Source organism: Martes martes (genome assembly GCF_963455335.1).
Source record: "Martes martes genome assembly, chromosome: 12".
NCBI lineage: Eukaryota > Metazoa > Chordata > Mammalia > Carnivora > Mustelidae > Martes > Martes martes.
This window is the reverse complement of record NC_137900.1, coordinates 12,044,393-12,068,401: the sequence shown is the minus strand read 5'-3', so window position 1 is coordinate 12,068,401 and position 24,009 is coordinate 12,044,393. Positions and strand designations below refer to the sequence as shown.

General features: G+C 44.4%; 1 protein-coding gene across 22 annotated transcripts in view; it reads left to right on the top strand.

Moving 5' to 3' along the window:
* The window catches only part of TRPM3 (transient receptor potential cation channel subfamily M member 3), a gene marked incomplete at its 5' end in the record, with an annotated part of 786,868 nt that overhangs the window by 680,753 nt on the left and 82,106 nt on the right, over window positions 1-24,009 (top strand). For 9 of the 22 annotated variants that reach the window (XM_080819677.1, XM_080819695.1, XM_080819675.1 and 6 more), the window contains 5 exons: window positions 7,382-7,482; window positions 8,862-8,996; window positions 13,015-13,065; window positions 21,353-21,388; window positions 21,563-21,703. In XM_080819677.1, coding sequence (XP_080675803.1) covers window positions 7,382-7,482; window positions 8,862-8,996; window positions 13,015-13,065; window positions 21,353-21,388; window positions 21,563-21,703 — 464 coding nt within the window. The remainder of the gene's footprint in view (window positions 1-7,381; window positions 7,483-8,861; window positions 8,997-13,014; window positions 13,066-21,352; window positions 21,389-21,562; window positions 21,704-24,009) is intronic. The other 13 variants (XM_080819682.1, XM_080819679.1, XM_080819696.1 and 10 more) reach the window with 3 other exon arrangements.

Below are 24,009 nucleotides of genomic sequence, written 5' to 3'. Positions count from 1 at the left end.
AATATTGTTCCCACGAGTTCCTCTCAGAAAACCTACCAGAGAAGTTGCAGCCTACTGACCAAGAGGAGATGCTTGGGTACATTCTGGTGAAATTACCTATTGTAAGCATTGATACTAGAATCTAACAGAGCTAAGATAAAAACAAAAATGGGACTTTGAGTAACAGGAAGGAATTTAAGTATTTCCTGCCTTCCAAGGTAGAAATAACACAACAACAAAAAGAAATTAAGAGAAGGAAGGATGGAGGTAGAGGTGGGGTAGGCTCTTGGACTCATTGTAACATCTACACATTTTGCCTCCTAAAATAGGAATATAATTTAAGACTGACAATTCAAATATTAGTAACAGAAATGTAAGCATATTTACCAGAACCCAGTAAAACACTAAAAACATAATGGTATATTCTAAAATCGAAAGGTAGAGGAGAGAAAAGGGAGAAAGAGTACAGGCAGAAGATCAATCATTGCTCACGGAAGTAATGAGTGCTGCCTAAAGAGATAGGATTAGGAGTCCCACCCCAGACCAACTGAATCAGAGTCACCATTTAAGCAAGATTCCCAGATGAGTCATACGCACATTAAAGTTTGAGAATTCTGCTCTGTACTACAGCCAACGTGTAACATACTCCTGCTTTCTCAACTCCATTTTACCTTCTTATCTTGATGTTTTACCTTCAATAGTATTGTTAATGGCTAATAGTGTTTTCTTCTACTATAACAAATTCCCTCAAACTTAGTACCTTAAAACAAAAAAAAATTCATTCTCTTATAATTCTGGAGGCTAGAAGTCTAAAATTAAGGTTTCAGCCAGGTTATGTTCCTTCTAAAAGCTTCAGGGGAGAATCACTTCCTTGCCTTTTTCAGCTACCAGAGGCTGTTCGCAATCCTTGACTTGTGGCTCTTTGCTTGCCTTGGTCCAACCAACGCTTTCATCTTCACATGTCCTAGGAATCCTTTGAATCCCGTGCCTCCCTCTCATAAGGACCCTTGTAATTATATTGCATCGAGCCCACCAGATAAGCCAATATAACCTCCTTGTCTCAAAACTCTTAATTTAATTTCATTTGTGAAGTCCCTCCACCATATAAAGGAACATCTTCCCTGGTTCCCAGGATCGGGACATGCACAACTTTGAGGGGCGGGGGCATTGTTCCACTTACCACACAGTCCATGTGTTCAAATCTCCACCACCCTTCCCTGCTAGAATCAAAGTCTATTTCCTCCTCAAAGTGACACAGCTGACAAGGAAGCATTCTGGGCTTATGCATGTTGCTTCTATAGCACTTAACCACTTTGTTCTTTGATAAGAGTGATTTGTAGACTTGTCCTAGCTCTCCCTTTATCCCATCCCACCTCTATTCTTTTTTTTAAGATTTTATTTGTTTATTTGTCAGAGAAAGAGAGCACAAGCAGAGGGAACAGCAGGCAGAGGGAGAGGCAGGCTCCCCACTGAGCAAGAAGCCCGATGCAGGACTTGATCCCAAGACCCCAGGATCATGACCTGAGCTGAAGGCAGACGTTCAAGCGACTGAGCCACCCAGGCGTCCTACCACCTCCATTCTTATTAGACTGCATTTTCCTTGAGGCAAGAGATTGCAGATATGCTTCTATTCTCACACTCTCCTAAAGGCACGTGCACTAACATGGCCAGAGACTTCTTAATTGCCAAATCCAATGCACACTTTGAGGTTCATTCATTCGTTCCACAAATGGTTATTGAGCACCCATGATGTGCCAGGCACTGTTCTGAACTCTCAGAATACAACAGTGAGTAAAGTGGACAATGCCCTGGCCCACTGAGGTTTACGCTTTGGAGAAGGAAGTAAGTAAGAAACTAATAGATTCATAACCTGGCCTCTTGTAATAAAAACAGTTGTAAAGAAGGAAAGCCAATTGGGGCACCCAGATAGCTCAGGTGGTTAAGCATCCAACTCTTGATTTTGGCTCAGGTCATGATCTTGGGGTCCTGGGATCTAGCCCCAGCATGCAGAGCTCTGTGCTAGATGTGGAACCTGCTTGAGATTCTCTCTCTCCCTCTCCATCTGCCCCTTCCCCCACCTCACTCCAGCTCTCTCTCTCTTTGTAAAATAAATAATCTTAAAAAAGAAAAAGAAAGCCTACCGTTTTTACTTGCCGCCTTTACGGCTTTTGACGTAATGACCAGCCCCTCTTTCTTAAAAGTCTCTCTTCCCAAAGGTTAGGGCACCCTGGTCTCCAGGTTCTCTTCCCATCTCCCTGTTTTCTGTATGTGTGTGTGTTTGTGTGTTTGCTTTCTAAAGACTTGCCTTACTTTCACAGCTTTTAAATATCAGTGTTATTCAGTGATCCGTTCTCTGCTCTCTTCCTCTCACCTTCATGCTAATGTTTTCCAAATCTCTGTCTCCACACGCACCCTTCCTCTGCCCCGCATCTCAATATCCAATGGCCTCTGGTCATTCCCATCTGGATGGATATACCTCAGGCATTTTTAGGCTCAGTATGTTCAAGAATGCCATTTTGCTGTCCCCCAAAGGCCTGTTTTTATCTTGCAATGCCAATCTCAGTTGGTCATTATGTACCTGGGCTCCCAAGCTAGGGTTAGGAGACCACTTCTGACTTCTCTTGTGCCCTCCTTTAAATCTCTTACCCAAAGCTATCAGTTGTGCTTTCTAAATATCCCTCCATCCCAGCTGCTCCTGCCAGTCATGATCCCTTTCCTACAACACAGCAAAACTTTCCTTATTGCTGTGGTCCAGTGTCCCTTCCAATGTACCTTCCACATAGCTGCCAAAGGAATTATTCCAAGACATGCATCTGACTACATTATTTCTGAAATGAGGTGTTCCGGCAGTTTCCCCACGTCTTCAGAATAAAAGGAAACTCCTCCAACGTCATGTACAAGTTCTTCCATTTTGGTTTCATCTTTCTTTGTTTCTAACGCTCCCTCAATGTCTTCCCATGAATTTCCCCAACTGGCGGGGTATTTGACTCTCCCAGTCCTTGCATAGGCTCTTCCTTTTTGCTACAATGCCTTTCTTCGCCTCATTTGTCTAGTGAAGTAATCCTTCCCTTAAAACCATCATCTATGCACTTAAAGCTTCCCTGACCTCCTGCAGAAAGAGGAAATATTAAAACTCTATTTTTTTTTAAATGTCTTATACCAACTTGCATTCATTCCCACATCAGGGCTTTGTATCTGATGTTCCCTCTTTCTGGAATGCTCCCCAACTCCCACCCCCTACCCACTTCTTCATATGGTGACTTTTCCTCATCATTTAGATCCCAGTTCAAGTGTCACTCTCAGGGAGGTCTCCTGTCCACTCATCTTAACAGAACAGCTCCACTCCCATTTGGGTCGTCAACAGAACCACCATGAAGCCAGCACTTTAAAAGGCCTTCTCCATGCCCAGCTGGGATCTGGCATCCACCAAGGCCACAGTGTCATACGGATGGTGTATCCTTAGCCCAGACCAGGATTCTCATGGATCCCCAGCCCCATTTCAATACTGCGGGGCCTTTATCTAACCCTCTCTTTCCCTCCCAGGGCCAACCAGATGCCCCAAAGGACACCCACTCTTGTATCTATGAGGTTATCCAAGGGCTTCATGAGAGACCAGGGAGCCAGGATGGTGCTGCCACACTGACTTGGAGTGACTCAAAGTGTCCCCAGACATGGGTCCCACATCTCCCGGGAATGACTCTGCTCCTTCACAGCACTCACGCTATCAGAAAGTACACAGTACCTCTGTTTGTTTTTCCCTTTACTTTCTGAGTGCTCTCCCCTCCGTGGGTAGAAGTAAGTAGTAAGCCCTGTGCAGAGTGACCTTAGCTATCTCCGTCGCCATTGGATGGATGTTCAATGCTCCAATAGTTCCTGCCATAGAAGGTATTCAGTGTCTGTTGAGCAGATAAATGAATGACTGCCCGAGATGATGCAGTTACTTACAGACCTAGCTCTTCCTCTAGAATGGAAGCTCTTCAGACAATGGACTCTGCCTTCCTCACCTTGGTCCTCAGACTGACATAGTGCCTGCCCTAAGAGAAGGCGTGAAATCTGGATTTGTCTAATGTGGAAATAAGTGAATAACCAGGGGAATAAGTGAATGAATATATACCATCTAGACTCAAGGTTCTTCCCCTTGTCTCCACGACTCTAATGTGAAGACAAGGTTGAGGACCTCTTGTTCTTCAAAGTTCTTGGGGAGCTTTAAAAACTGCAGTGCCCAGGACCAATGAAACGGGGATCTCTGGGATGGCTCCCAAGCATGAGTCTACTTCAAGGTCTCCGGGCAGTTCCGGCATGCAGCCCCAGTGCAGCAGAGGGTGACCAGTCATCCCCGTCGGTGCAGGACTGGCAGGTCTCCAAGGATGTGGAAATTTCAGTGCTAACAGCCTGACTCCTGGGCAGCTGGGATGGTTGGTGTATCCTTAGTCCAGGTGGGGCAGTCTGGGATCCAGACTGTCACCCAGGATCTCTTTGGAGTGATGTATTTTCAATTTTTGGAAAGTCAAGACTCATTGGCTTTGTGATTTCCCTTGACACTTACGTGATTACATTCAGGTAGCTCACATTGACCCCAATAGCTGCTTCCTCCTGTGTTCTTGTTCAGACTTGTGCTACCGTTGACGGGGTGACATATAAATTTGTGGAATACAGATGGAAAGGGAATGATTAGACCATTACAGCAGGTCAGCAAGGACCAAGGGAGCAAAGGCTTAAGTGCTACCTTTCCAGACGTATCCGCAGTGAGCCTGCCCTTTCTTTCCTCCCAAATGATGACGGTACACTCCAACGCATTTCTACTTATCACTTGTTTCCACCAGTTACCCTCCTGTTAGTTTGCGGTTTCTGATGTGACCACCTGAGGTGATCAATAATTTTTAATCGAAAAATGGACACTGAGGTGATAAATAATTTTTAATCAAAAAGTGGAAACTGAATTAATTGTTCATCATCCCAAACACTAATTAATGTACTACAAGTATGTGGTTTATACCCAACCCATCCATGTGTAGACACCAGAATCAAAAACCCTTTGCCCTGGGAGGAGTAAGTGGCCCACCGGGCTCTAGGGCCTTTGTTATTCAAATGAAGGTCTCAGATCCTCCTTTTACCAGCAGGGCCTGGGAGACCAGAAATGCAGAAACGCAGGTCCTACCGGGACCCGCTAAATCTGATGCTCAGGAGGTAGGGCCCAAGCTCTCTAGGTTATTCCTATGCTCAAATTTGAGACGTGCTGTCTAGAGAACATGTTGCTCACCCAATTCTTAACTTTACTATCTCAGAACCAAGAGGAGGGAAGAGGCGAGGGGGAGGCAGCAGACGGAATCGCGCAGCGCACTGGTTCCCAAGCTCAGGGGCACATTGAAAGCGCCTGGAGATGTTTGAGACTATCAGAGCCTGGCTCCCAGCCCAAGCAAGGGGATGTGGTTGTTTTGGGGGTGCAGCCTGGGCCTAGGGATGTTTTAAAAGCTTCCCCGGTGATTCTAATGGGCAGCAGACTTTGAGAACCCCTGTTTCATCACCAGCAACCCTATCTGCAGCTCATTGCTTTGAGCCTCCACTCCTGAAGAATCCAGAAAAATGGGCCATGCTGACATTTTGCTAGCCCTCCTTCCCTCACAAACATCAGCATCAGCAGCAGTGGAATGAAGGAAAACTCACGGGGGCCCAGTCTCACCTCTGGCACAAGTGCTTTTTCTGTTCACCTTCTGTTAGTAGCTATTTGCTTTTTTTTTTTTTTTTAAGATTTTTGTTCATTTATTTGACAGAGAGATCACAAGTAGGCAAAGAGGCAGGCAGAGAGAGAGGGGGAAGCAGGCTCCCCACAGAGCAGAGAGCCTGATGCGGGGCTCGATCCCAGGACCCTGAGATCATGACCTGAGCTGAAGGCAGAGGCTTAACCCACTGAGCCACCCAGGTGCCCCAGTAGCTATTTGCTTTTTAACCTCTCTGAACCTCAGTATCTTCATCTGTCAAACAGAGACAAGAAGACCGATTTCCCGGGATTATTTGGGACATTACCTACAATAATATGTGCAAGTGCCTAATATGTTGCCTAGCACGTAGCAGATGTCCAAAAACTCTGAGGCAGGAGTGCGGTCTCTGAACCCTGCGCCCCTGCTGGTGGGACCACTAGCAGCATGAGGTCAGACACATATTTAGGGAAGGCTCCTGGTCAGGGTACCAAGGCTATTAACTGCAAAAACCCTGCTCACATGTGAATTCACGTATATGATCTCACTCCAGTCTCCCACCCCAGCCAGTAAATAGGATCGTTCTTACTGTTCCCATTTCACAAGGTGATAGAAGAGCAGTACAGAGAGGACCAAAGTCACACAGCTGCAAAATGGCAGACTCGGGTCCGCTGACTGTAGGCCAGGGCTCTCCCCACCTGCCGTTCTCGGCCTCACACCCAGCGGCTTGGCAGCTGCATTTATTGCCAGGAGGCATTGATCTAGACCAGCCCTGTTCCAGCAGAACTTTCGGGGATGGTGGAGCTATTTTGAATCTGCACTCTCCGATCCAAAGAACGCCAGCCACATCTGGCTCCTGAGCATTTGAAAAGTGGCGAGTGTGACTGAAGCATTAAAAGTTTTGTTTTAATTTTAATGAACTTAGATTTAAATAGCCACTGGTGGCCTGCACCCATCGAGCCACGGAGTCTGGAGAATAATGGGAAGCTGAAGGTTTATTTCAGTGGCTTCTACCCACCAACCAAAGAAAACCTAAGCCGCTTGTTTGCCATTCTCTTAAAAGATTTTAACTTTTTTTCAGCAGAGTGGCAAAGTTGGCCCACTCGCTGATGAGGGCGTAGCCCTGTGAACTTGCATTCGGAACAATGCTTCACACCAGCGATCGGCCACCAAAAGAGACACATGTTACAGAGCACTGCTTCCCAAACTTGAATGAGTCATCTGAGACCTTGTTAAAATATAGCTTCTCATTTAGCAGACCTAGGGTGGGACCTGAGGGTCTGCATTTCTAGCAGGTGCCCGGGTGCTGCTGCTTCGGCTCCACGGGCCACACGCAGACTAGCAAGGGTGTTGAGCAGTGGTCTTCATGAGCTGCTTTTGTCTCTTTCGTGCCACCCGGAGGCATCTGGCAATGTCTGAAGACATTCTGGATTGTCATGACTGGGGTGTGGGTGTCATGGGCATCTACTGGGTTGGATGCAGAGATGCTGCTGAATGACCTACCATGTGCAGGATAGTCCCCACAGGAAAGAATGATCGTGCCCCCAAATGCCCATAGTGCCCCATATGAGAAACCCTGTTGTCCAGCCGAGTCTACTGTTCCAGAAGAGGGCGGTCGATGAGAGAGTCGTGGAGCAGGTCTTCTTGGTATGATAACTGATCAGTGCTTTCTCTCTCCCACTCTTTTCTCTTCCTTGTCTGCACAGGAGCAAATGCCTCGGCCCCCGACCAGCTGAGCTTAGCTCTAGCCTGGAACAGAGTGGACATCGCTCGCAGCCAGATCTTTATTTATGGGCAGCAGTGGCCGGTAGAGTATATGTCACCACCCCTGCAAAGCCCACTTGCTTGGGCAACGGTATTTGCTTAGGAGCTGCTCAGAGAAACTGCGGCCTGTTCTCTAGGATGCAAATATTCCCTCCCTCGGAGCCATCCTCAGGCCCCGCCCCTTTCTCATATTTAGGAAAACACTGCCACCTGGTGGACGACGCGACAAAGCACAACCGCAAACATTCCAGACAGTTCCCATCTCCGGCGCGGGTTGGGGGGCTCTGATGGCAACCTTCAGCTGCAAATAATGCCATTTCTTCCACATCCGAGAAAACATATAAGGCCAAAACGTGTTCGTTAAAATGACGGAAGGCGTGGAACTAGCAGTTGGTTTCTGGTTGTCTCCGAGGCTGCCGCTCCGGAGCGGCGGCGCCCCATGCTATAGCGCGTGGCTCGGTCACACCTCCGGACGCAGGATTAGCAGGCCCCCGCGTGCAGGTGCCATCTGGTCCCTGTGGCTGAGCACAGGTCCTCCCTATTCCCGAGCACCACTCAGAGGGAACCAAAGCTTTATGTAACTGTTCTTGGTTCGTTTCCCTCAACGGACACTACCAAAAATAAAAACTTGAAAATTGGCTATTGGGTGGTTGGTGCCTGGATCCCGGGGAGGCAGCCAGCAGTCTGAGATTTGACTTTAATGCTGGAATAACTGAACGGCAATACCCTCGTGGATGGGTCTTCTTTAACCCTGTCTTGCCCCCAGAGAGCTGCTGCCTGGCCGTGTCTTTATTTAGTGCCACTAGTGGATTCCTAGTGTGGAAAGATTGGTCAAGGAGTCTGGACACCAGGAGGTTTTTGTGAAATGATTTGAATAAAACCCTGGTAGACAGACTCAAGGACCTGAATAGTTGCTAGGTCTCTGCACGGAAATGAGTGAGGCAGAAGCAAGGTAGTCTAACAATTAAAATAAAGAAAGGCCTACTTTCTGATCTGTTCGCTAGGGTCCCTCTTTTCAAGGTAGCCGGGGGTCTAATTCAGAGCCTCAGGAAGACGAAAAGGAGGACAGCAAAGCAGCCACTTTGGTGCTTCACTAATATTGCAGAAGTTTGGTCAGAGAATACACGGGAAATTCTTGTATACCCTGTGTCTTCTCGGGACCCAGAAGAGAAAAAGAGAGAGGACATGGCTTTGGAACTAGAAAAGTTGGAATTCTGTTCGCAAAGACAGATCCCAAAACACAAGAGAGATTGTGGCTGTGCCAAAAGTGGAGTTGGGAACGGTCTTGTTCGCATGTTCTTGGATGTGCTGAAGGTTTACCAGATAGATGTCAAAGGCATCCATTCTAAACTGTTCAGGTGAACACCAACGAACTGCATCCCTAGAGCCTGGGGCAGACTAACTCAGTGACTTGATTTGCAGGTGGGGTCTTTGGAGCAAGCCATGTTGGATGCCCTAGTTCTGGACAGAGTGGATTTTGTGAAATTACTCATAGAGAATGGAGTAAGCATGCACCGTTTTCTCACCATCTCCAGACTAGAGGAATTGTACAATACGGTAGGGCCAAGCTAAGGCATTTTTTATTTTCTCTGTGTTTTTTCGTTTTGCCTTCTCCTGCCCCCCACATGCCTGTGAGTCTCTTCCCTCCCTTCCAAATGCATGGATCATTTTTCAAAGATGCTCCCTTAGACCTGTAGACAACAACACCAAGTCACCAAGATTCCGCTTGTTTTAACTGCTCAGTTGTCAGCATCTAAAGCAGAAAGTTATGTGATCATACCAAAAGCTAATATTCTCAGATTCTTACACAAACCCACAAGGCTCTGAAAATTAGAACCCAGTTTATGCTGTAAGCCCAGAGAACATTTGAGGCAATTAGCAGAGGACAATTGATTTAACTCAAAGCATCAAAGAAGACTGATCAACTATCCCACACCATCTTGTTATCCTCAGAGCTATGACATTCATTCCTTTTCCTCTATAGTGGAATAAAATTTAAAATACCCCTTGTTTGGAGTTACCACAAAATATTTTTTGTATTATTTTGTAATAATTTGCTACTTCATTTACTAGGAATACCAAGGAGTAATCATAAAGAAAAACTACTATTTAGGAAGTTGTTCGTAGTATTCAGTAAGCTAAGTACTTTGACTCTGAGCTGATATGCACTAAAATCTGAAGAAGTTTAAAGAGTAGATGTTGGAAACTTCAAGAGGTTACAGGACGCTTGGAGAGTACAATTCAGGAAGGTTAAGAAAAACTTTCTTCCCAAAGGTTCTGGACCTGCTTGAATAGCTTTTGCTGCTTGTTCTTTTGCCATAAAGGCAAATCCCTTTGGATCTCCAGTAGACTATAATGTGGTTTATACTTGCATAAACAACATTACTACATTTCCCAAATACTCTTTCAATCCAGCCTTGATTAATATTTTTGGTAAGTAATTCCTATGATACATTAGAAGCAATATTAAATATGTAAGAATTCTTGATCAAGGTCAATAAATTTTTACTTGGAATATTAAAAGAAAGAGAGGTCTTGTTTTCCTCCATTTTATAGCTAAGAACACTGAGGCTAAGAAGTGAATTGGTTTACTTAAGGTCACAAAACTCCTAAGAAAGAAGAAAGCCAGTACTGAACCAATTCTTCTGTCTTAGAGGTTATTCTTCCCCTCGTTTGTCACTGCTTCTCTGTCCCACCACCCACAGCTCTAATGAGATGGAGCTTGTTGACCTCTCCCCAGCCAGCGGAGGGTGTTAGGTGATACTGCACTGGCTCTATCTCCTTCTTGCTGCTGGAACTAGAAAACAGTTTGGCAGAGCAGCTCCAGGTTTCTGTGTTCTCTGCAGATTTTTCTTGGTTCTGCATAGTGAGACTCCCAGTAAGTATAATAGACTAAAATGATAGCAGAGGAAATCCCAGCTTCTGTCCTCACCGAAAGATCGATGATTAGCCATAGGAGAAATGCATAAATTCCTAGAAACATGCAACTGACCAAATCTGAATCATGAAGAAACAGAAAAATTTGAACAGACCGATAATAAGTAAGGAGATGGAATCAGTAATCAAAAACTTCCTGACAAAGAAAAGCCCAGGAGTAGGTGGCTTCACAGGTGAATTCTACCAAATATTTTAAGAATTAACCCCAGGTCTTGTCCAGCTTTCCAAAAAACTTGAGGAGGAGGCAACACTCCCAAAATTATTTTAGGAGGCCAGCAATACACTGACACTAAAACAAGATAAGGACACTACAAGAACATAAAACTATAGGCCAATATCCCTGATGAACATAGGTCCAAAAATTCTCAACAAAATAGTAGCAATTAAAATTCACCAGCACTTAAAAAGATCATACACCATGACCAAATGGGATTCCATCCCTAAATGCAAGGATGGTTCAATATATATTGAACCATCCTTGCATTTAGGGATGGAATCCCATTTGTGAATCAATAAATTCACATCACATTAATAGAATGAAAGACAAAACTCATATTATCTCAATAGGGAGAGAGGCAGGGGAAAACAGGCACCCAGATTGGAAAGGAAGAAGTAAAATTGTCTTTGCTGATAACATGAATATGTATACAGAAAATCCTAAAGACTTGACCAACAAAACAAAACAACTGTTAGAACTAGTAAAGGAACCCAGTAGAGTTTAACGATACAAAATCAACTTACAAAAAGCAGTTGCATGTCTACACACTAACGATGAACAATCTGAAGAGAATTTATTTACAACAGCATCAAAAGCTATAAAATACTTAAGAGATATTTTTCACCAAGAAGTAAAAGATCTATAAAGCAAAAATTATAAGACATTGATTAAAGAAATTGAAGAAGACACAAATAAATGGAAAGATATCCCATGTTCATGAATTCCAAGTGTTAATAATGTTAAACTGTCCATATCACAGAGTCAAAAGCACAGCAATAAACACGTGCATATATTGTCAACTAATATTTGAAAAGGGAGCCAGATATAGAAATGCATTTTGGAGGAGCCTCAAGATTTTTGGAGCTGAAGGGTGGGAAAATGAGAGATGTTAGCCAAAGGGTATAAACTTTCAACTACAAGACAAAAAAATTCCAGGGATCTAATGTACAACTTGGAGACTATAATTAACAATACCACATTGTATTATAATTGAAAGTTGCCATGAGATCAGAGCTTTGATGTTCTCATCATAACAACAACAATGAAATGATAATTGTGTTAGGCAAAGGTGTGTTAACTAACCTTATTGTGATAAACAAATCACATTGTGTACTTTCAACTGACACAATGTCTTAGTCAATTATATCTCAATAAAGCCAGGGGGAAAAAAGAATAATGGGGTTTTCAGTAAAATAAATAAAATAGAACATAGGTGGGGATGGAGGCCGGCATTCTGACTCCAGAGTCTGTGTGTTTAATCCCTGTATCAGACTGCATTCCTCGGTGGAAGAAGAATTCTGGGAAGCGTGTCGCATGAATGGGCAGGTAGTTGAGGCCATACACAGGAATCGTCTCCATACCTGAATGTGTTCCTGCACTGCTGAAGGATTTGCCATCACTGTTTGAGATTCTCCGATAGGGTCACCAGATTTTGCAAATAAAAATACAGGATCCCCAGTTAAATTTGAATCCCAGGTAGACAATGAGTAATTTCTAATATGAGCTTGTCCCGTGAAATATTTGGGATATACTTATACTTATATTTCTCATTTATCTGAAATTAAAATTTAACTGGGCATCCCGTATGTCATCTAGCGTTCCTATTCCCGAAAGACGACAGGATGGCAAGTCATTTCACATTAGCCTCTCTTTTCCTGCCAAGAGCCTGTGGCTTTTTCTTTAGATTTGAGCAAAATGCTACCAAAGAATCAAATCCAGCGCACTGCCTTTTTTAAAAAATATGGCCTGCAAGCTAAAAATGTTTTTTTAAACATTTTTTAATGACTGAAAAAATCAGTAGAAGAATGATATTTTGTGACATATTAAAATTCTATGAAATTTGATTCTCTTTTGGTGTCCATAAAGATTTACTGATACATGGGCAGGCTCATTTGTTGACATATTGCCTCTGGCTGCTTTTGCACAATGGCAGATTCGAACAGTTGCCATGAAAAGTATATGACCTATGAAGTATAAAAGAGTGATTCCTTGGCCATTTACAGAAAACGTTGCCAATGCATGTTGGACAATTTCTCATTCATGATGGGTAACAAGTTGTGATCGGCCATGTGCCAAAGCGTATTTCCAGTGCTCTAAATTGGCCCCTTTGTCTCCCCACGGACCCCTGCCTCAAAACCAGCCTCTTTAATGATGTTTTGGCCCAGCCGTCCACAGAGTTGACAACCTCCTTTACAAAGCTTGAACCTAGAACCTCAACTGCTTTTTCTCGAGGAACCACAATCCAAAAATCTGCCAGTGTGTTTGTTTAGAAAAGACAGGTACAACTGAGCAACTACAACAAGGTTCATCTTAAAGAACTGCCCCTCCTCCGGCCAGAACCCTTCCTTCCAGAACCTTCTTGCCTTACCGACGAGAGCCCATGACCCGCAAATCCATTTGATTCTTCTTTATTGTTTTCAGAGACATGGGCCCTCAAACACATTGTACCACTTGGTCAGGGATGTCAAAAAGGTAAGAACCCTCCCGACTGCAGGTCGGAGGCCTGTCTTGATTGCTTCCTGTGGTTAGAAAGCGCCTCTGTTTTGCATGAGCTGCCAGAGCGGTCCTGTCCCCGCGAGCCCCCTCATTTCAGGACACTGTGTGTGTGTGTGTGTGTGTGTGTGTGTGTGTGTTGCCTTTTAACGATGACATCTCTGCTTACAATGCAGCTTCGGTTTCACCTCCCGCCTCTGTGGTTTTAGATGCTTTCACTGGACATAATGTTTTTGGAAGGCAGAACGCGTAATGTTTTTGAGAGCTTTGCACCATGCTGGGTGGATTTATGCCACTTGCCTGTTTTCTTCCACACGCCCCTTACCGTCTGGGGAGCCAGTTTCCACGTTGTTGGACTAACCGTAGGCGGGATCTTCACGTCCTAGCTCCTGAGGCCTTGCGTCACTGTCCCTTCTAACATTATGCAGAGCGCAGGAAACACGGCTGAGAAAGTCTCAGAGCATCAGAGACAAAAACACATATGTGCATTCCATTCTTCTAAGACTTGATTTTTTCCAGTAGATTTTTTCACGTTACCATCTAATGTGATGGTATGTGTTGGGGGGCAGGGGGGGGACAAGCAGCCAGGAGGTTTGGATCAAGGAGAATTATTCCCATTTTAGAGACATAGAGGGTGTGGGTTAGGGAAGAGGCAGAGTTCAAACTCAGATCCTCTGATTAACAATCATAAAAGAGTGCCAGACCTTTAGCGACGACGAGGTGTGTGGCACTGACCTGAGCCCACTGTACATCGCAGCTCGTTTCATCATCGTGACAATTCTGTGGAGTCGAATTGTTATTTGATTATCATTACTATATAGTAGGGTTCCCGTGTAGAGATGGGCAGAGTGAGGTGCAGGGAAGCTATGTTTAATCTTAGCCAAGTGCTTACCCCCTTCGCTCTCTCTCAGGGGTAACTAACTTCATTCTGAAACCCTGACAGCATTCCCAGACACTGCTCTTCTAACTCCAGAGGACGAAATAGATGGGGGCACTTTTCCCACCCCTTACACAGAGATGCACCCCACCCACCAGTCCATAGCAACTCTTCACCAAAGCCCACAAGGACCTACTCAGAGAAGGCTACCAAGTAAGGTCAAAACTAGAGTACGATCCCTTCATCTCATATGGAGTCATTGTCTAGAACTTCCCTTAGATGTTTGTTTCCCTTAAAGGGCCGAGTAAATGTCCTGGGGCTGCTGAGAATGTACCTATTAAGTAGCTAGACCTTTGCTAGTAATGAGTAAAGGGTACAGAAAAACAAACACAAACCTTCTGCTGGCTCTTAGAGACTTTCCTCTCATCTCCACAGAACCTTACTGAAGGGTTTTTCATCTGTGTGAGTGAGTGAAGCCTTTAAAGTGAGAGAAACAGACGCTGCGCAATCTCTACCCCCAGCCCAACCATGTGGTCTTTACCAAGACCACATCTTTCCCTGATTTGCCCCATTTCGAGCCAGAAGCACATCTGCCCCCAACAGAGCCATTTCTCTTATCCTCAAGCCTTCCAATTTTGTGTGATTTATTCTGGCTTAAAATTGCCTGGAAACTAAATAGGGGAAGGATCTCGAAAGATTAAGTGTACACACCTAACGCATATTCTTTGCCAAGATATTTGTTGCTCGTGTACCACAAAACGTCCTGAGGGTTTTTAAATAGTAAATAAGATATCATCCCCTCTTCCATCACCTAGAGCGAGTCTGGGTCACTGCAGAAATTGTGAGACTTTCCGAAGAGACAGCTCTACATTTGTCCCTCCACCTCAGCCACAGGCCAATTCGAACCTTTAAATAAAGTCACGGATTCACCTCCCTCCCCCCCGCCCCAGTTTCTCCATATTTTGCCAGATTTTCAAAGGGATTTTTGCAGTTAGGTTTCATTGAGTACAAATGATCAAAATCCCTCCTATTAGGTTCTCTTCCTTGGAGGGCTCTGCTTTGCAACACCATTTCCTCCTTTCTGAAATCCCACTCACTGCCTCTTACAGTCGCTCACGTCACTGGCATTAGAAGGCATGTATTTTTAAGGTAGGGTTTTTTTTTTAAACTTCTCAGCTAAAGATGTACTTCAGAAGTAATACAAACTAACAAGAGAGAATGGGATGTGAGGATTGGGGAGGAAGGAGTATTAGGAGCTGTCTTAGTTTTCTCTCAAGTGTGATCCAAATATTGGAACAAAAATATATAAGGATTCATTTACGTACTGATTCAGTAACTGGAAAACATGATTGCAAATGACCCAGGGTGGTTCTGAGCTGGCTTAGGAACCAGATATCCTTTTACCTGGGAAAAGAGACTGCCAGGCGGGTGGGGAGAAACAGCCTGTGTTTCGTTTCTTCGCTTGGGAAGAGAGAGGGACAGGAAAAGCAGACGCCCGTTTACTTCTGTGGATGAGGTGAGCCCCTGACTTAACAACGAGAAGGGATGACAGTGGAAGCCAGAGGAGCGCGAAGTCTCTACGTTTCGTTTTATATGGATGAAAGGAGCTAAGAATGAGGGGCTTTTGTGTTTTCTTAAGAAGTAAATGAGAGAAGGGCTCCTGGGTGGCCCAGTCGGTTGAGTGTCTGCCTTCAGCTCAGGTCATGATGCCAGGGTCCTGGGATCGAGTCCCTCGTTGGACTCCCTGCTCAGCGGGAAGCCTGCTTCTCCCTCTCCATCCGCCTTTCCCCCCCGCTTATGCTCTCTCTTGCTCTCTCTCAAATCAAAAATAATAATAAAATCTTAAAAGAAAAAAAAAAGAAGTAAATGAGAGAAGTTAACATCGAAGCACATCTTCTTCAGAGGGTTCCAGATGACGTCCAGCAATTTAGGCCAATGCGATACGCAGGGTCTGCAAAAGCTGGGTTTAAAATGCTAAGAAAATCTTGGGCAGGTTAAGCCATTTTCAAAATTAAGGAAGTTGGTAATTAGCATGTGCTTTGTGCTTTAGGATTGTAGGACTTTATGTTACCTGTTAATTGATGTGATCTGTGACAAAAAAATATGAAACAATAAGTGATAAGCCCTGGTGTGAAATGCTACTCCTGTGTTAGGAACATAGTTCTGAACCTTAAACATAGTGTTCGATGATATGCCTGGAAAATTAAAAGTAAATAACTCGTAGGAACCCATGGAGTGCATTTAGGAATCACCCGACGGTCCCACGTAACAGCAGGATATCTCCAAGTCCAGCTCTCCTTTGACTTCAGCAGAACTTTGGGGAACTTTGGAGAACTGACTCTCAAATTATTTGTATCAAGGGAACATTCTAAGAGCAAAGAGGTAAAAAGCTGGTTATACAGCACCCATCAGAAATTTTAAATGATAGAAGCTAACGCACTTCCCGGAACTGCTTTTCTGCATAAATCCATCGGACGCAACAAGGCCACATTAATCCAGAGCAGCCCGAGCCTGTCTGCTTTTCCGCGAAATCTAACTTGCCATTTTTAGAAGCTAACTGTCTGCTCGATTTGTGCCTCTCTGTGTTTTGAAGTACTAGCTTTTCTTTCCTAACTTAAATGTGCTAATACTTTGGATGACCTGTACTATTATTCCCCACAAAGGGAGGGTGATAGTTGAGTATTATATAGAGGTAGCTGTGAAATTATGGTAGTTTAATGTCATTCACATGGGAATTAAGACCCAGAGCTTTGGCAGAATGAAAGGGTGGGGGAAGCATTTTAGACAGTCTTTGGATAAAGAAAGGACATTTTCATAATCCCATCTGCCGAATTCATGCAGATTCGCAAAAGAATTTTTATTTTTTAAAAGATTGCCTGGTCTGTAACAAAGCTGAACATTGAGGGAATGTCCTCTTTTCCATAAACTTTGGCCAGAATAGACTTTTGAACACCCTTCCTTGGTAAACTCAATGACCAGCAATCGTTTTACACCTTTACGTACATCAGAAGGAAACAATCTTCTTTTGAATGCTTGTAAGTTTCCACAAAATGTGTTTCCTGACCAGCTGAAATCTGATAGCAACATCATGAGTTGACTTCCGAAAAAGAGTGTATTCAGAAGACCAGATCCATATATGCATTTAAACTCTTAGTTAAAAGTCATCTTTAGGATGGCATGCATTAAAATTTAGCTTCAGAGAAGTAGCCCATGGCACAAGAAAAAGGGGCAGTGTTTTCCTGTTGTCAGATTTTGCCTACCGACAGAGCCAGGCTTCTCTGTTTCATTCTGTGGATCGAATTGTTTGCGTCACGTGGCTCGCCATGTGTTGTTGAGGCATGAAAGGGGAAGTTAAGTGCTCAGGCATTACCAACTACCAAAGTAATTACCGAAAGAGGAAGGAGGGAAGATCAGACATGACAGAAGCAGCATTTCTTCGGTGTCGTTGTTGGCTTCCTATTTGGAAAGCATCCAGGAGAAGGAAGACTCCTCCAGAAGGTTTTTGGACATTACCTGTGGTGTGTGAGGTGCTGTTCACTGTCTCTGCTTTTTCCAAAGGAGGTGGATGCGATGAGCACAACACCATCTCTGTCTAGTCCTTTACTGTCCCTGTCTCTGAGTCCTCAGCTCCACTGACCACATTTCAAGGACAGCTAATGGGAACTATGTCAACTCTGCATGCTCTGGATAATAGTCTCTGCCCGGTGCCCAGGCAGCATAGGAATAAGAGCAGCCTGCCAGGTACAGGTCAGAAAAATGACCTTCAAAGTGATGCTGTCCAAAGTGCCTGTTTGCAAAGTGTAAACTGAGGCACAGAGAAGGAAAGCCATCTGCCCAGGGTCACAGAGAAGCAGAGCTTGACCACAGTCCAGCCCAGTGCTATTTCCACGGCAGGGTCCTACTGCGGGCTGTTCTCTGTGTTTGTGACATCTAAGGTCACGGGTGGCCAAGGTCATCAGTCCAGCGCATCAGACGTACCCCAAATGTTCCCATCCCCTTCAGAGTTCATCCAGGACACAGTTATCCAGGAGGCTAAAATGGTACCCAATTTTATTAATTTTATGAAATCTATTTCTTCTTCCCCAAAATGTTTCCATTCTCCCCAGTAAAAATTGTGAAACTAATTTCCCTCAATGTCCGTGCTTTCAAAGACTGCGGGGAGAAAACAGATGCAATCAGTCTTGCAGGCTCTCAGACACATTACCTGGTAAAGTAAGCTGTCCCTCCTCCAGATATCACTTTAACAAGGGCCTCTGACTCCTGATTTCCAAATCCTCCAATCTGTCCTATTCATTTACATCGCCTTATTACACACACAAAACAGAACAGGCAGGTAAAATGCTGATGGCACCGCCATTGGGTTCGGTCGGTGAACATCGCCCCCTTGTGGTCAAACAGAAGGCCAGCCCGTTCCTTTAAGGCCTTTGCTCAAAGCTGGGCAGAACCAAGACCGTTCCTTCCTTGAATCCCTTCTCTGCCTTGAGACCAGATCCCATATAAATCAGTTCAAAATAATCAAGCTTTACATGAGAAGTTCCTGCAAAAAAAGATTCCAGCACCTTCCTTAGGTAGTATGTAAACCTAAGACCCCTTTATGAACGTAATCGTTGGCAAAAATGTTTTCTTTGCCCCTCTCAAATTTTGATTATTTTGAATTTTACCATTATCACTTTCCTGATAGCCCCTACTCCTATAGACAATCCCAAAGCATAGTTCTTGACACTCCCTGTCGGTCTTCAGGCAATACTGGTGTCTTGTTCTTAGAACTCAAACTGACGTTCACACATCGGTGTCTCAAAAGAAAATATATAGGTGTTAGGTTCGCTGTTACTCATGTGTTTTAAATTGAGAAAATTCTTACAGGATTAAAAATAGGCACGCATTCATAGACTTGCTATGCCTTCCTTCCGAAAGCAGCACACTACATCTCGTAGGTTTGTTTCTGTAACCTGGTACTTGGGCGTTACAGACAATAGAGGCCATCGAGTTCCACCCTTTGTACAGGGAAGAAAATTGAGGCCTTGCAGGAAACTGGTTCGTTTATGAAGGACAGACAGAAAGAAGCCCAGAGCAGTTGATTCCCAGCCAGTGTTGTTTCCTCTGCCGGCCGCACAATGCCCAGGAAAATAACACAAATGCAGGACCTCCTCTGCGGGTCATCCTTATAGGAGCCAAATGCAGGAGAGAGGAGGCCGACCCACGCGTGTCCAGCCTCTCGAGCTCTTCTGCTCTTGAAAGAAGAGGCCTGCCTACCCGTCAGGTACAGCCCGTCGAGACAGAAACTCGCAGCCTTGGTCACCTGCCCCCACACAGTGCAGAAAAGCAGTTGCAGGAGGAATATTTTCAAACTCAGTTTCGTGTTTATGGAAAGGGTAATACATGGACAGTTACCATCTTCAAACTTTCTCTGACTTCCCTTTCCTCTGTTGTTGCCATGCTTGGCATAAAGAGGTCAAGCAGTTCTAACAGCCCAAAGGGAGCTTCCCTTGCCAAGGCAGTTAGACTGATGAGCTGCTCCTCAGAGGAGATGGCGGAATTCTGAGCATGGCGAGGAGGAGAATAAGGCCATTTTTATGACGGGAACTTTTGGGTGGGCTTCTGATGAGCCAGGCTCAAGGATGGGAGGTGTTCTCTGCCTGAGGTGCCCCAAGCCTGCTTTGTGCCCCAGGCCAAGGGAGAGGTAGAACCCAACGTGTTGGAACTGTGCAGAGGCAGCAAGCCAGTCTAAAGGGTAGCACTAGGCTCCTCTGCGGTGGGCTGGGACGACAACTGCTGTCCCTTTGTTCCCGCTCCACTGACAATACCCACAGAGCCATGGGCCTATTTCAAGTCAAATTTCCACAGTGACGCCGGGCTCTCCCAGACAGGGCGACCCAGAGACTGTGGCTAGTTAGTTGTGTTACTGACCAGAACACAGTACCGAGAAACCTGAAACTGAGACTAGATCCCAGCCACATCAATGAATTGCACCGTTTCACTCATTCGCAGCTTCACCACAGAAACCTCCCGAATGCCGACCACACACCAGTCACTGTAAAAGGCACCGGGAATACCGAGATGGGTAACACCATCAAAGCTATAGGTTTGATGGAAGGCTACTGTGGGCCCCTGTAACCCTGAATGCCCTTCAGATGGGTGCTGTTGGCCATAGCAAAGCTGAGTATGGGTAACAGAACACCTGCCCTTGGTTCTGCAAAAACGGAAGCTGATTTCCTAATGACAGTGATTACACACCATGAGTTTTCTGATTCTGCCACGTGAGCCCACCTGACCCACCTGATTTAGCACAAACTTGGGTGTATCTCAGAATCACCCGGAGAGCTAGCAAGGCACGGAGAAGCCCATACATTAAAGCCAGCGCTTGGCACTGTCACCAAGTTCGCCAGGTGATTCTGATGCCACCAAAACTGGAAAGCCACCACCGTGGCTATGAGCCACTTCTGTAAGCGGCAGAAACCTCACACAGTATCAGGGTGGGTCCTCCATTAAGACAAAAGTCAACAGAGCCCTCCTGCCTCTCCACAATATATCTGAGGCTTCCTACGCAGGGCTGTACCCTCGTGGTTCATGGTACAGAGCGTGCTCCTGCCGCAGGAAGCTAAACCAGACAGCGCGTTCCTTACTGGCGCTTTTTGGAACTCGCGGTGCGCTCAGAGCTTGCTATAGATGGAACTAACTCCTCCCTGACCAAGCAGAGCAGATAGTTTCCTTAGACCCTAGAGAGAACCCTTTTGGTGTAGAAACCAGTAATGCGTAGACAATGAATGATAATAAAATCCTTCTGTTTTGCATCTGTGCATACAGGCCCCATAAAACTTTAAACGCCATCATTCTTGGTCTTTAAGAAATGCTCTTCTCTTTGAAAGAAAATATCCCAAACCTCCTTGATTCCAGGGAAATAAATATTCCCCCCTAATCTCTTCTCATGCCACCCCTTTCTCTCTAACCACAAGGGGTGCTCCTGACTTCATCCTGACATCCATCCGCTCTCCTTTTATGAAAAAGCTGCTTTTTTTTTTTTTTTTCCATTGTTCATAGAGGTTTTGCCGAGGAACTCTCAGCATATCCCACCTGATGCAGGCGGTGGTAATCACAACCATCTTCTGGAAGGAGTCTTCCTTTAGTGAGTGGGAAGAAGTAAATGGTTAGCAAAAGTGGGAGCAAGCCTGGGGCAGAGGCAGGGCAGCGCTGGGCGGGGGCCTGGGGACCGTCTGGGGAGCCGAGTTGCTAGCGGCTGGAGCTCAGTGTTTGCCATGTCAAGCCTTGTGTTTCTCTCTGCTACACTGGTGTTTTTTTCTCCCCAGCTGAAGACTTGAATAAATATTTTGATTTTCTGTTATTGCCGACGATTTCTGCATCTTCTTATTTAACTTATGTCTTCTTTCCAAGCGAGAATATCCAGGTTTCGGTTGGATCTATTTTAAGGTGAATTAATTAACCAGCATAATACTACATTCATATGTTTCTTAATTAGTTTTTTTTTTTTACTCTAAAATAGTTACAGAACACATGGCATTGAATCCCTAGTAAACCACGCTGTCTTTTGCATTTGTGTGTGTGTGTATGTGTGTGTGTGTGTGTTTCGTTCTTCCCTGATAGGGGAACCTGCCTCCGGATTACAGAATCAGCCTGATCGACATCGGCCTGGTGATCGAATACCTGATGGGCGGGGCTTACCGCTGCAACTACACGCGCAAGCGCTTCCGGACGCTCTACCACAATCTCTTCGGCCCCAAGAGGGTGAGTTTTGCAGCCCGTTCCCTTTCCTGGGCTCCTGGGGAGGACTAGGGTGGGACACATTTGGGATGTGGCTTCGTTATCTCCCAGGGCGGGATCCAGTAAGAAGGCAGCTGACCCCACCCACCTCTTCCCTCCACCTTCAAATCCATTTTTTAAAAAAAGGCAATGTATTGGGGGACACACCCCTTTCTTTTCCTCACTAGGCCCCGTTAAAATCAGAAACCGGCCCTGAGAGTGAGCCCTAATGATCAGGGACTAATCATGAAATTCAAATTAATCTTACCTGCCTCAGTCAACGCTTTTGGCCTTGGGAATCTATTTATACCTTTAAAAAATTATTGAGGACCCCAAAAAGCTCCTATATCTGGGAGTTCTATCAATCGCTATTATCGTGTTAGGAATTAAAGACTTCACAATATTTATTAATTATTAATATTAATTCATTTTCAATTAACTGTAAGAAGCCCGTTACCTGTTAACATAAATGACATGTTTGTGAAAAATACCTGTATTTTCAAAACAAAATTTGGTATAAGAGTAGCATTGATCTACATTTTGTGCATATTTCTGTAATATCTGGCTTAATGGAAGAAAGCTAGATTCTCATATCTCCTTCTGCACTCTGTTGCCAGATGTTTGGGTTGAAATGTACAAAGAAAATCTGACTTCACACAAAGATGTGACAAATATGACAAATATATATAAATGTATATATATGTATGAAGGAAGGAGTGTTTTAATAATTTTTACAAATAATTATAGATATTCTTTTTTGATGCTGCATACATCAAAACTCAATTGGCAATTTCTTAAAGATCAGTGGAAACACAAAATCTGAAATTGTTCAATGAACTTTTCGTACCCTGCAACTTCAAATTGCATTGACTGATCTTACACTTTGGATCTGGGAACATGGTAGACCGGTCATTGTATCATATCGGTTTGTCGAGTTATGCAGATCTTCCGACGGCTGACACATTTCATTAGACAATTTCAGAAACTCACCCTTCACTAAAATCACCTCCAATCTCACCAGAAAAGTCTTTAACTTCTGAAAAACCATCCAGGTCATGGGGGAGAGAATATGCAAGTTTTCCAAAATTCTAATTTTTTTCTAATTTTGGCTTGGAAAATTCTGTCATTGGCAACAAATACCATCAGTTAGTTATTTTCAAACGACAGCTCCACTTCAGCCATTACCAAAAACATCCGCCCAATGTCCAAGGCTAAGTAAACGGTAGTTGGTCTGCCAGTCATTCCTTCAAGTAGATCGCCCATGAAGCAGCATGGCTCTAGTCCAAATAAGTGTGTGTTTGTCCTCAGGACGACCCGTCCTCTTTCACTATGTAGCAAAAGTGCTTTCAGTGCACTTACCATTTCATCCCTCAAAATAGCCAAAAGACTTTTTTTTTTAGTATGGAAGGTAGAGATTTAATATAGTTAACTTTTTTGGGGGGGCCTCTTCAAGGACTTCTTAAGTCTAACTGGTTTTTTGTTTGTCTTTAAAGTTCAAGTGCATAACAGTGGAATCTAATGGCAACTAGTGAAGTCTGGGGCTGCTGCCTTTGTCATTCCTGCTAGGGCCGCCCACAGTTTGGCTCACCACTCACTGCCTTTGCACCATCATTGCAAAATGTTAATGGGTATTGAAACCAAAGAACATCTTAGTATTATTAGGAAAACACCTTTGAGCTCCAGGAAGGATCCTATGATTCCTGGACCACATTTTAAAACTGTTACTCTAGCTGGTGGTGGGCATGATTTCTGCCTCTTTTTTTTTTTAAGATTTTATTTATTTATTTGACAGAGAGAGATACAGTGAGAGAGGGAACACAAGCAGGGGGAGTGGGAGAGGGAGAAGCAGGCTCCCTGCAGAGCAGGGAGCCCAATGCAGGGCTCGATCCCAGGACCCTGAGATCATGACCTGAGTTGAAGGCGGAGGCTTAACCCACTGAGCCACCCAGGCTCCTTGATTTCTACTTTTAACAAAGCTGATCTTCTGATGACGAAAGTATTTGGTGGTGCTCGAAGACCACTTTGAAAACACCAAAAAGTATAAATAAGAAAAATAAAATCAAACAAATTTCAAACTGTGGTCACTTCAGAAGCTAAAAGGGAAAGAAAGGGAGAGAGACAAAGTTCAGGCTAGTCTTAGTTTTATTTTCTTCCAAAATAAAATTTGGAGGAATGGAGAGTACTTTAACCTTATTAGTTACCAGACAACTTCCAAGATAGCACTCCACCATGCTGTAACACTTAAAACACAGAACTGGAATTCCTGATCCCTGAGATGCAATTTTGTATCT